The following is a 14143-nucleotide window of genomic DNA, read 5'->3' as shown; positions in this document are numbered from 1 at the left end:
CCTGGGACAGAGAGCTGCAGCGCTGGAGCTGTAAACAAACTCAGCAATCTATAACCGCACAGGGGCTAGACATATGGAACATTCTGCTCTATTGCATAGCTGGTATAGCTAAAAAATTTTCCCAGGACTATATCTAAGGTCTATGTTTTCAGAGTGGGGCAGAGTTTCTCTATTATTTGCTGCGTAGCTGGTATAGCTAAATTTTTTACATCTGTCTCATGTGATCTTGTGAGCGCACTCGAGGCCCATAACTTCTAACTGAATAATCTGCCTGACACTTTACTGCTTCATAGCTACCTCAGTGAACTTATCCTATTACACCTGGGACTAACATTTCTAGTGTGAGATAAGAGGGGAAGGGAGCCTACGGGGCAAGAGGAATGCTCTTGTGGTAAATACAGCTTACTTGTTTGTTTCTTACTCATCTTGCTCGTTCACAGCCTGAGGGGCCGCTGCATCTCACAGAATTTCAGTGTCACTTTGTGGTTTATGCATAATGTTCCTGCAATACTAGTCCTCTTGTACAATTTGTTCTATGAAAGTGGACGAGTATTTTCACAGGCTGCCTTCGCCTTCAAGTAGCACCATGAGTCAAAGATCAAAAAATCAGGCAGAGAGGCACAAAATCCTTATTGAATCTCAGGCAAACACCTCACTTGCAGATATTGAAAACAATTCACCTGGTGACCACTCCTCACTCTTGCAAGAACTTAAAGCATTTTTCTTACCAAAGATGGACAGTTTGCAGGCTGGTGTTGATACTTTGACCAGTGAGGTGAGACTCTTTTCTACACGTATGTCTGCTGCAGAACAGAGAATTTCGGGGGTTGAGGATAGGCAGCAAGAATCAGATATTTCATTGAAGCACTTGCTGAAACAAAATCAACAGTTAATGGACAAAGTAGAAGATTTAGAAAACCGCAGTAGACGAAACAACCTGCGAATTGTAGGTGTTCCTGAATCTATCAAGGATAAAGATCTATTGGACTTTGCCGCCTCAACCCTTCCAAAGCTCCTGGGCATGCCTTTGGATTGCCTCCCACTGGATATTGAGAGATCACACCGCATTGGCCCTAACAGATATCTGGACAACTCCAGGGAAAAACCACGTCAAGTAATCTTTAAGTGTTTGAATTTCCAGGACAAGCTTGCCATTCTCAGAGCATACAGAACGGCTAAAGAAGTCATTTATGAAGATCACCGCCTCTTGTTGTTTCAAGATTTTTCGGTGGAAGTCACTAAGAGACGCAGGGACTTTGCCTCACTCTGTTCCACCTTGCATGAACAGGGGCGTAAATTTGCTCTTATGTTTACAGCTACCCTTAAGATCCAGACCCTTTCAGGTCCAAAAACTTTCCACTTGCCTGCAGCAGCGCAAGCATTTCTGTCTACAGAGCGAAGGCAGGATAATGGTTGATAAGACTAACAAGAATCAATGTTCTCTTTTTTTACATAAAATGTATCTTATGACATGTTTGGTCCCTATCTTGCAGAGACCATGGTTGTGGTTAATAGTTCTCAGTTGGTGTGTGTGCCTGTGGGGCTTGGAGGGGGGGCACTTGGACGCCGAGTTCCCTTCTGCTGTTGAGCACTTGCCTCTGTCTGAAATACTCTCTTACGTCATTGACGTTTGCAGGTGTTGCAGTGTCTCCTCTCCGGCCCACATAGGCGACATAGATTTCATAACAAGTATGGTTGTTCATATGGTTTGTTTTCTTAGTACTCTCAATGTTTGCTCTAGTCCCGGCTCCTACACACCCCACCTTATTAAGACTATGCAATACCCCCCACGTCGCATAACCCATGGTTCAGACAGGTATGTTATCGGTAGAGCCCCTACTCATTCTAGGTTTCCCACCCCCTTTCCTGCATGTTTGGCCCTTGACTTGCATCTAGCACCTTTGGATGGCGATCCCCTGTCTGCCTTCCATCTCCTATGGTCCACTGCCGTTGGTGTTGCAGAGCTGCTCTGTTCCAGGGGTATTGTTCCTGAATGTATGCTATGTATTCTCCCACCTCAAATTTTGCCTGGCCATTGTTTGTCTGTTCCCTCTCTTCTACCCTGCGCTACACCCCTTGAAGTAGAGCCACTCCTTGAAATGCTGAACATATTTTTCAATACAAATACAATCGTGATTGGTAATTGTTGGTCCCAATACAGAAAATCTAATCATTGTATATCTGACTCCATTGTCTTGATCTATGCTAAGCCTCTTGAGGTTATTTTAAACTCTGGAATGTTGAAAATATCTTGTACTGTTTATACAGCTGTGGTTGGAAAACTTCGGCCTCAGCATAATACTAATGCCATTTTATGTTCTCGCTTCCTCCATAGCTGCTGTGGACTCTATGCCTGGGGGCCTCCGGCTCCCTCCCCTCCGCCACACTGCCAACCAACGAAGGCTAAACACTGTCATCATATAAACGTAAGTCAAAATTACACAGCACATACATGTATTACCATTATAAGCTTTAGATATGTCACCTCCCATTAAAGTTATTGCTTGGAATGTAGGGGGCATCACATCCCCGGCAAAGAGGAGCATGATCCTTCACCATTTAGACTCATTAAGGGCTGACATAGCTTTACTCCAAGAGACGAAACTAACAGCTGAGGAACATGAGAAATTAAAAATACGCTGGGTTGGACAGGTTATAAGCTCCTCCACAGAGGGTAGGAAGAGGGGTGTTGCAGTCCTAGTGCGCAAAGGTTTGGCAGTTGTTTTTTCTAAGATAGAGATAGACAAGAAGGGGAGATTTATAATTGCCTTAATTCAAACTGACACTTCCACATACACCCTATGCAATGTTTATGGCCCTAATGCTTATGACCCTGACTTTTGGACGAACCTTTTAGCCACATTGGCCACATATAACGCTCCTATAATTATGGGAGGTGATTTTAACTTGGCTCAGGCTCTTCCCCTAGATAGGTTTAGAGACCCTTCTGTCTCAAAAGCTTTGAAGATAAATATGTCTAGATATAAGCGGGAGGTATCCCTTATTGGCTCCTTTAAAGAAACTTTGAACCTGGTAGATGTGTGGAGAGCTAGAAACCCTGTTGAGAGAGATTTCACTTGCCTTTCTAAAACGCATCATACCATGTCACGTATTGACTACTTTCTGACTGCACCAAGTATCACGCCACAGATCTCGTTCATAGGTATAGGTCAAGTTACTATTTCAGACCATGCCCCAGTTACCTTATTCCTTCAGCCTCAGCTTCCTAAGCCTCCAAATAATACTTGGAGATTCCCTCTTCACCTCTATAATAATATTGAGTTTCGTCGCCATTTAAAAGCCTCCTGGACACACTACGCGTCGGACAATGCTTCCCACTCAAGTGCTCCAGATCTATTTTGGCATGCCTCCAAAGCGGTGATGAGGGGCCACATAACCTCTTTCACAGCGCATCATAACAAGCAGCTTAAGAGGGTGGATGGGGCTCTTCTTTCTCAACTCACTGAGGCTTATAATAACTATCTATCTACCCCTACATTGCTGACTAGGAAAGCGTACTATGACCTTAAACAAACTAGGGATACATACCTCGCTCAACAAGACAAAATCAATATACACAGGCAGGGGCGTTATTATCGGCATGGTAATAAGGCTGGCAGGTTACTCGCCAAGTTGGTTCACTATTACAAGCCTAAGTCCCAGATCCTAGCCATTAAATCCAAGGGTACCATAACTGTCGATTCTAAAGACATCATGGCCGAATTTGTAGACTATTATACTTCCCTATATTCTAAACAATTAATTCATTCAGAAGCAAAACACAAGTTTTGGGATGCAGTGCAACTCCCTACTCTTACGGAGGACCAGACCTCCCTCTTGAACTCTAGGATACTTCCTCAGGAGGTTCTTAAGGCCATTCGGCAGAACAAGCTGGGCAAGGCGGCGGGCCCTGACGGGCTACCCGCCGAATATTTTAAAATACTGGATGAAGAACTGGCCCCTGTCCTATCTTCCCTATACTCTGCGTACCTGGCAGGCACTGAGCAAATAAATGACAGATTCTCTGAAGCCAACATCTGTCTTTTATTGAAACCCGATAGGGATCCCACTCTTACCTCATCTTATCGCCCCATTTCATTGTTAAATGGAGACTATAAACTTTTGACGAAGATCCTGGCAGATAGATTGGCAACGGTTTTACCACATATAGTCCATGCCGACCAAACTGGTTTTGTAAAGGGCAGATCGTCAGTGTTGAACATCAGGAAAACTCTTGGTGTGGTGACCCATTATTGGTACAACGCACATGAACAACCCCCCTCTCAACTGCCAGATGCTTGCCTTTTGGCGCTAGACGCTGAAAAGGTGTTTGATCGCATTGAGTGGGACCATTTACACACATCACTATCTCACTTCGGTATCCGGGGTAACTTTTCCAACTTTTTGCAGCAATTGTACATGGCCCCAAGGCTTCTCTCATAATAAACGGAGGGCTTTCTCCCTCTTTTGCGTTGCAGAGGGGTACGAGACAGGGGTGCCCCCTTTCTCCTCTCCTCTTTGATCTGGCCATCGAGCCCCTAGCATCCTACATCAGACAGCACTGTGCGGGTTTAAACATACACGGCCGCATCTTTCATTATATGCTGACGATCTGTTGCTCTTCATAGGTGACCCGGGTGCCAATTTACACCCTCTCTTGGATATTATTGAGGAATTTGGCAAGTTCTCAGGATATAAGATTAATATCGACAAATCTGAAGTCACGTGGTTACAGAACTCCTGTAACACAGATCTGGCGGGTACCGGTCTTACAATTACTGACGGCTGCTTTAAATACTTGGGCATTCGCATACATGTCAATCCTCATAAACTATATTCTCTTAATCTTGGTGGGATTGTAAAAGATATTAAACAAATGTTGCTGAGTTGGGTGAAGCTCCCCCTTTCTCTTTCAGGAAGGGTGCATCTTTTCAAGATGGTTGCTCTGCCTAAGCTTCTTTACCCCTTGCAGATGTTGCCCTTGCTTCTTACCCAGCAAGACATTGCCTCCTTGCAGACTTCCATTGGCAATTTTATTTGTCAGGGTAAGAAACACAGGATAGGTAAGACTCCTCTGTCAATGCCGGTGAGTGGGGGTGGTCTCCGTCTTCCTAATATCATGTGGTATAATTGGGCAGCTCTTTCTAGGTTCATACTGGATTGGCTGGTAGGGAATGACTTTTACACAGTCCCTAATCTAGAGTCTAACTTCATCAAACCGCTACACTTGGCTTTCTTGCCTCATGCGGATTTTAAATCATTACCCATATTCGTACAAAATCATATCTTATTTAGGGACCCCTTGAGAGCCTGGGCCAAGATTTGCAAACTATGGGGATTGCAGAAGTCTACTAGTAAATACCTCCCAATACAGGGTAACCTCAACTTCCTTCCTGGTTATACTACACAAGCATTTCAGATATGGCAAGAATCGAATCGGACCAGACTTTATCAACTACTGCATCCCTTGACCTTTGACATTCTACCTTTTCATGACTTACGGGTGAAGTATGATCTCCCCAGCACCCACAGGTTTGCGTACTTCCAATGCAGACATTACATTTCCACATTAATTTCAGGGGGACTGTTGTCTAAGGAACCTTCCAATATAGACAGACTTTGTGCCTTGGCAAAACTGGGACCTTACAAACTCACACACACATATACTCTGTTGTATCGTCATTTTGAGGATTCCACTCTGCGTGGGATCGTATCGAAATGGTCTCATTTTGAAGATTTAGAGGTGGACACAGCGCAGATTACTTTGAGCTTTGAGAGGGCAATTCAGGGCACCATCTCTGCAAAATTGAGAGAATCGCACCTAAAGTTCTTGCACCAAGCTTATATTACCCCTGGCATGCGTGCAAAGTGGGTTCGAGGGGCACATGATCTATGCAGTAAATGTAGCAGGGTATCCCCTGACTGGATTCATCTGTTGTGGGGGTGCCCAAAGGTGCAGTGGTTCTGGCAGAAGATTTCGTTTTGGCTGGGCAAACTAACCAAGCAAATTTTACCCCTCTCAGCACAGTATGTGATTTTTCTTACGCCTAGAGACCAGACACATAAATACAACACTTTTATAATTACAGTTCTCATGCTAGCTAAACAGGCTATCCTTAGGGAATGGGTGGGAGAGAGAACCCCTCCATTTCAACAGCTGCTTAGAGCGGTACATACTCAAATGTTAATTGAGCAGGCAGACACAAGGGGAGACCCTGAGAAAAGAGTGAAGAGGTTTCTTCTTAAATGGGAGGTATATTTGATGCAGCTGCCAAACATAGTTAGGGATAGAGTTCTCCTTCCCTTTAAAAACAGTCTGTATGTCTTAAACGAAAATCTAAAGGGCAACTGGTGTATTTCCACTGATTCAAACTGTTGAGAATTCCTCTCATTTGCGGAGGCGTGGTGTTGGCTGGATGGGGGGGATCCGGAGGTACCCTGGGTGAGTATGAGCATATTTGTTGTTTGTTGATCTTTCCGTTTTTTCTTCTACGCTATTCTCTTTTTTCCTTATCTTAGTATGCTTTCTCCCTTTTCTTTTTCTTTCTTTTTCTTTCCTTTGTTTGTCTGTTTATTTAGATATTTCTGATAAAAAGTGAGTCCAAGTACATGCATGATGATTTCATTTCAGTATCGGGCCTTTTAACACGATCACTGCCTTATATGTCTTATTCTGCATATGTTGATATCGAAACCTAGTATACCAATGTGATTGTACTTATTTTGTATGTCTTGGATTCTTTTCTATAAATAAAGTTATAAAAAAAAACAAAAAACTTCATAAGGACTAAAAAAAAAAAAAAACTCTTTATAAATATGAACCTTACAGTGAGTGAAATTAAATTTCAACAACCAACTGTACATTCTGTCGGTGTCAAGACAAAGACATTAAAAATGTACTCTGTACAAGCAAAGCAAGTAAAAATTCTGCCATAGTTCACTTAATATAACCAATGATGCCCAAAAAGGACACATACATCTGCCTTTCATGACCATTTAAAGCTACAGTAAACATAGTAACATTATATATATATATATATATATATATATATATATATATACACACACACACAGTATATATACTATATGTATGTGTGTGTATGTATGTATGTATATATGTATGTATGTGTATATATATATATGTATATATATATATATATATATATATATATATATATATATATATATATATATATATATACACACACACACACACACACACACACATATATATATACACACACACATATAAATACTAAATCAGATAGTAAAGTGTAGTTAAAAATGGAACTGTAATATTTGTATAATTATGAGCTTATAATATCTGTAAAATGAATACAATAAAATATGATTTAAAGAAAGTAAAGGTTTGTTCCATAAGAATTAAACTGGTCTCTACAAACCTCTGCTAATCCTTCCACTTGCTTTTGGTTGTCCACTTGTAAAATGCCATTCTTTGCTGTACGAGACACCCGTAGATCATGCCACTGCCCCATGGTTACCGGTTTTTCACTCCTGTTTTTAAAATGAAATATATAAATAAACTTACCAAAATAGTTTATAATTCTTTTACCAGCCTAAGAATAACTCAGCATTCTCTCTCCCTGATTGCCAGAGACTGCACTTCTCTTTCCAGCCAAGGAGTTCCGAGGAACGCTATAGAGGACTTATACAGAGGGGGGCGCTGTAGGACTTATACAGAGGGGGGCGCTGTAGGACTTATACAGAGGGGGGCGCTGTAGGACTTATACAGAGGGGGGCGCTGTAGGACTTATACAGAGGGGGGCGCTGTAGGACTTATACAGAGGGGGGCGCTGTAGGACTTATACAGAGGGGGGCGCTGTAGGACTTATACAGAGGGGGGCGCTGTAGGACTTATACAGAGGGGGGCGCTGTAGGACTTATACAGAGGGGGGCGCTGTAAGACTTATACAGAGGGGGGCGCTGTAGGACTTATACAGAGGGGGGCGCTGTAGGACTTATACAGAGGGGGGCGCTGTAGGACTTATACACAGGGGGGCGCTGTAGGACTTATACAGAGGGGGGCGCTGTAGGACTTATACAGAGGGGGGCGCTGTAGGACTTATACAGAGGGGGGCGCTGTAGGACTTATACAGAGGGGGGCGCTGTAGGACTTATACAGAGGGGGGCGCTGTAGGACTTATACAGAGGGGGGCGCTGTAGGACTTATACAGAGGGGGGCGCTGTAGGACTTATACAGAGGGGGGCGCTGTAGGACTTATACAGAGGGGGGCGCTGTAGGACTTATACAGAGGGGGGCGCTGTAGGACTTATACAGAGGGGGGCGCTGTAGGACTTATACAGAGGGGGGCGCTGTAGGACTTATACAGAGGGGGGCGCTGTAGGACTTATACAGAGGGGGGCGCTGTAGGACTTATACAGAGGGGGGCGCTGTAGGACTTATACAGAGGGGGGCGCTGTAGGACTTATACAGAGGGGGGCGCTGTAGGACTTATACAGAGGGGGGCGCTGTAGGACTTATACAGAGGGGGGCGCTGTAGGACTTATACAGAGGGGGGCGCTGTAGGACTTATACAGAGGGGGGCGCTGTAGGACTTATACAGAGGGGGGCGCTGTAGGACTTATACAGAGGGGGGCGCTGTAGGACTTATACAGAGGGGGGCGCTGTAGGACTTATACAGAGGGGGGCGCTGTAGGACTTATACAGAGGGGGGCGCTGTAGGACTTATACAGAGGGGGGCGCTGTAGGACTTATACAGAGGGGGGCGCTGTAGGACTTATACAGAGGGGGGCGCTGTAGGACTTATACAGAGGGGGGCGCTGTAGGACTTATACAGAGGGGGGCGCTGTAGGACATACAATTTAAAACAACTTTCCAATTTGCTTCAATTCTCTTGGAATCTTGTCTTAAAGGAGTAGTAATGCACTACTGGGAACTAGCTGAACAGTTTGGGTGAGCTAATGGCAAGAGGCATAAATATGCAGTCACCTATCAGCATCTATGCTTTTCAACAAAGGATACCAAGGGAATGAAGAAAACTAGACAGAACATTTTCTATCTGAAGCATGAAAAAAACATTTGGGTTTTATGTCCCTTTAACTTCAGCAAAGTGGTTAAATACATAGTCAGCTCATGACTAACCATGCACTACTGGGACTTAGCTGAACACATCTGGTGAGCCGATGACAAGAGACATGTGCTTAGCCACAAAACATCAGCTAACTCCCAGTAGTGCATTGCTGCTTGTGAGAATATCTAGATATGCTTTTCAATAAAGGCCAACAAGCAAATGAAGTAAATTTGATAAGAGCATAAACTGACAAATCTCTCACCTTGCATGATATATCTGAAACACAACACTAAACAAAACATGGTGTACTTTCTTTAGAGATAGTCTTAGGGCTCTTTAAAGGGACAATCAACACCAAAATTGCTATTGTTTAAAAAGATAGATAATTCCTTTACTACCCATTCCCCAGCTTTGCACAACCAACATTGCTATATTAATATACTTTATAACTAAAGACAGTCTTTTTCCACATGCTTTTTAATTAGCTTTTCACAACAGGGAAGTACTAGTTCATGTGGGCCATATAGATAACATTGTGCTCACTCCCGTTGCGTTACTTAAGAGTCAGCACAACACAACACTAATTGGCTACAATGCAAGTCAATAGATAATAACTAAAGCGTCATGTGATCAGGGGGCTGTCAGAAGATGCTTAAATACAAGGTAATCGCAGAGGTAAAAAGTGTATAAATATAACAGTGTTGGTTATGCAAAACTGGGGAATGGGTAATAAACAGATTATCTTTTTAAACATGTTTCATGCTGGCCCAGGTCATGCACTTAGGCCCCGAATCTAAACAATTCGCCGGCCAAGACGTGGTTTTCCACATCAACACTCGCAGGGGCAGCCCTCATAGAATTCTATAGAAATGGGTGACGTATCCACCAATCAACAAGCGCTACCTAGGTGCTGAACCTAAAATGGGCTGGCTCCTAAGCATACATTCCTTCTTTTTCAAATAAAGATACCAAGAGAACGAATAAGAATTGATAATAGGAGTAAATTAGAACGTTGCTTAAAATTGCATGCTCTATTCTGAATCATAAATTTAAAAAAATGTGGGTTTCATATCCCTTTAACATACAAAGATCATACAGTTCAGAAAATATCTGAAATACTACATAGATTAAACTTGCCTTATCACGGCTGTTCCCGAGCCACAGTCAAATCTAAATACTACATAGCTGTTCACAAGGTTAATCGATACAAAATCTTTGCTGTCTGTGTCAAAACTGTACAATATTGTCCCATCTTCTGCGTCTGGACGAATCGTCATATCAAATTCCATAAAGGACAGGTAGTGCTGCGACTCAAACGGCCATCTTGTTACAGCGAAAGATCTCATAGACTTGTTAAATTGTGGAATTGCGAGGGTAAAAGCTTAAAACAAAATACAAGAAGGTTTTGTATGGTTAAGATCACAAACATTACCAACAATAAGGACAAAGTTTTCCTCAGTGATTATCTACTTGTTTAATAAAACGCTAAAGTCAGGATAGTTTGTCTTTGCTGTATACATAAAGCAGAAACATGTATTGACAGATTCAAGGGATAGAGTGACATGATAGATCTGTATTAGGCTTTATTGTAATAAAAAACATTAGTCATGTAAATTGATATAAAGTAAATTACTATAAAATAAATTTACTGCTAAATGCTTACCAAGAAATGCAGCATATGACAAGTATACAAAAAGGAACCACATTGATTTATTCATTCTTAACTATATTGATGGACTTTAATACTATTACATGTAATTTTAAAATAAATCAAGGATAAGATATATCAAATCAAAATACTGAGATATTAGAAAAAGGTTGTTAACTTAGAGCAGCTTCTCAAAATACTAGTTTTTATTCAGCAGCATGTATTTAAATAATTTTGCTTAAAGGGACATGAAACCCAATATTTTTCTTTTAACGGCTTTCCAATTAACTTCTATTATTAAAGGACCAGTCAACACAGTAGATTTGCATAATTAACAAATTCAAGATAACAAGACAATGCAATAGTCTGAACTTCAAATGAGTAGTAGATTTTTTTTTCTGACAATTTTAAAAGTTGTCTTTTTCCACTCCCCCCTGTACCATGTGACAGCCATCAGCCAATCACAAATGCATACACGTACCATGTGACAGCCATCAGCCATTCACAAATGCATACACACTTATTCTTGCACATGCTCAGTAGGAGCTGGTGACTCAAAAAGTTTAAATATAAAAAGACTGTGCACATTTAGTTAATGGAAGTAAATTGGAAAGTTGTTTAAAATAGCATGCTCTATCTGAATAATAAAAGTTTAATTTTGATTGAGTGTACATTTAAAGGGACATGAAAGCCACATTTGTTTCTTTCATGATTTAGGAAGAGCATGTAATTTTAAACAACTTTCCAATTTACTTCTATTATCTAATTTGCTTTATTCCCTTGATATCTTTTTAAAAGCATAGTAAAATAGGCTCAGTAGCTGCTGATTGGTGGCTGCACATAGATACCTCGTGTGATTAGCGCACCCATGTGCACTGCTATTTCTTCAACAAAGGAAATCTAAAGAATTAAGACGATTAAAGGTAAAATAATTCTTCCAACAATTAGAGAGGGCACAAGGCAGAGGGTTTCATATCACGGAACGGAAAACCAAATTTGATTCTGTCAATTGCAGTCGAAGTATTAAAAAATTTATAAGGATGGTGCAGGAACATGAATTGAATAGATTTCCCAATATTAAATCGAGAGATAACTTGACCAAGCACCAAGTGATGCTATTAAGAGTCTGCAGGATGATAAAACCATGGTAATCCGCCCAGCGGATAAAGGCGGAGCTATTGTTCTGCTTGACTATGCAGACTATCGTAATGACATTACGTTGCAACTTAATGACACCCAACACCTATAAAAAGCTTACTATTGACCCAACGGATACATTTAAAAAACAGCTGGAGCTTTTGGTTGACTTTAGAATCTCGCAGTGATATCTGACTGAATCCTTAGGTAAAAACAAACAAATTCCCCTGTGATTCCAATTTTATACTCCATACCTAAGAGATACACAAAACCCTGGAAAAACCACCGGGCCATCCAATTGTTTCCTCTCGTGACTCGCTACTTCAACCGATTGATTTTTTGTTACAACCAGTTGTACAAGATAACAGAGCATTCCTGCTAGACTCCAGTGAACTACTAAGACTCTTGAAATATATCAAAATTGAGGATAATGATTTGCTAGTAGTATTAGACATAAATAGTCTTTATACCATTATTCCACACCGGCTAGGACTAGACACTATGAGGGACCTACTCGTGGCCTCTGATAAATATGTGGGTCCACCCATAGAATTTGTTATACAACTAGCTGAATTCTGCCTAACTTAAAAATTATTTCAAATTTGAGAAATCCTTTTTCCTTCAAGTGGCAGGCACGGCGATGGGGTCAAATATGGCCCCATCGTATGCCAATTTATTCATGGCAGGTTTTGAGAATCGATATTTATGGTCAAAGGATGTACCTCAGGTAATTTTTTACAAGAGGTACATCCACAACATATTGCTGATCTGGAGGGGGAGCACTGACAGTTTACATGAGCGGTTCCAAGAGTTCAACAACACTGACACTACTGTCAGGTTTAAGATGTCGTTCAGAGAAAATCACATTGAATTTCTGGACCTATTGATTATGAAAGGACGGATGGGATTGGAGACAACTTTGTACTCCAAGCCCACCAATCGGAATTCCCTATTGATGTCTAATAGCTGCCATGCTCCCTCCTTGGTTAAAGGGATAATCAAATCGCAATTTATCAGAGCCATTAGAAACAATTCTAACAGAGAGAAGGGGGAGTCACAAGTAAGAGAGATGCAAAATAGATTTGTACAAAGAGGATACTCATCAAGTGTTCTTGCAGCAGTCAAGGAACAAATCAAAGATGTCATGCAGGAGACACTGCTAACCAAGGAGAGAGGACAGCAAAATACTGAGAAGAATATCAATCTTTACTACCACGTTCACCCCTAAAACCTCGAAGGTCGGACAATCCATTAAGGAACATTGGCACATTCCACTCTTGGATCTGAAACTGAAATTTGCTAAGGACACTAAACCCATAGTAGGATACAGACGCAACACTAATCTTAGAGATCTGTTAGTTATCTCAGATCCTGTTAAATGTTATACAGATGATGATCGGAAAGCTATACGCAAGGGATGCTTTTGGTGCCTGAATTGTACCACATGTAATGGAATGATCGCCACCAAAAAGTTTAACCACCCACATGGCAGCCAGAAATATACGATTAACCACTCTATCACGTGTACCACTACATATGTAGTGTACATGATAATCTGTCCATGTGGTCTACATTACGTGGGGAAAACCCAAGGGACTATCCGTGAAAGAATGACCAACCATCAAGCTGCTATTAGACAGGCCTTAAAGAAAGGAGAATCTGAGCAACCCGTTGCACGTCACTGGCTGATAGCCAAACATCCAGTATCTGCCATTAAAGTGATCCTCATTGACCACATTCCTAAATTACCACGTGGTGGGGATAGAAATAAACTACTTCTTAGGAGAGAAGCAGATTGGATGTTTAGGCTGGACACCATACATCCTAAGGGACTTAATTATCTGCCTGACTTTGGTGCATTGTCGTAATGTGTAGTAGTAATGTGTCACTGTAGGATGGGGCACTGTGTGGTTATGGATGGGGACTGGATGCGGGTGGTCTCCCGCCTGTAGACAGGATATTTACCCACAACCGAAGTCGATGGTATTAGTGTGTGATGACGTGGATTACTTGTAGTTCACATAATCACCACATTACCCCCTAGACCATGGAAAGAGTTCCCCTGTCTCTACAATTGCATTGCACATTGCATGCAACTGGCTGTGTAATGCCCCAACAAGGGATAACATGATGTTATAAAGAAAGTGTTGGTTGAGCTGCAAAATTGTGGGGTACCGATCAGTAACTATATTGTTCTAAACTATATGTGCATAGATGTAATATGAACCGTCATAGTATATATACACCAACATATAGGTTACGATATCTGACCATGATGCAAATCCTCTAAGTTTTAAAATTGTAT

The 14143-nt window shown here is 41.6% G+C and overlaps 1 protein-coding gene across 1 annotated transcript in view; it reads right to left on the bottom strand.

Moving 5' to 3' along the window:
- The window catches only part of EGFLAM (EGF like, fibronectin type III and laminin G domains), a 280687-nt gene that overhangs the window by 71075 nt on the left and 195469 nt on the right, over positions 1–14143 (bottom strand). The window contains exons 12-13 of the mRNA XM_053699674.1: positions 10191–10434; positions 7404–7515 (exon numbers count right to left, since the gene is read on the bottom strand). Of these exons, the coding sequence (XP_053555649.1) occupies positions 7404–7515; positions 10191–10434 (356 nt within the window). The remainder of the gene's footprint in view (positions 1–7403; positions 7516–10190; positions 10435–14143) is intronic.

This window comes from Bombina bombina, chromosome 2, assembly GCF_027579735.1.
Source record: "Bombina bombina isolate aBomBom1 chromosome 2, aBomBom1.pri, whole genome shotgun sequence".
NCBI classification, from domain to species: Eukaryota; Metazoa; Chordata; class Amphibia; order Anura; family Bombinatoridae; genus Bombina; species Bombina bombina.
The sequence above is the reverse complement of the archived record's forward strand: the minus strand, read 5'-3'. Positions and strand labels throughout refer to the sequence as shown.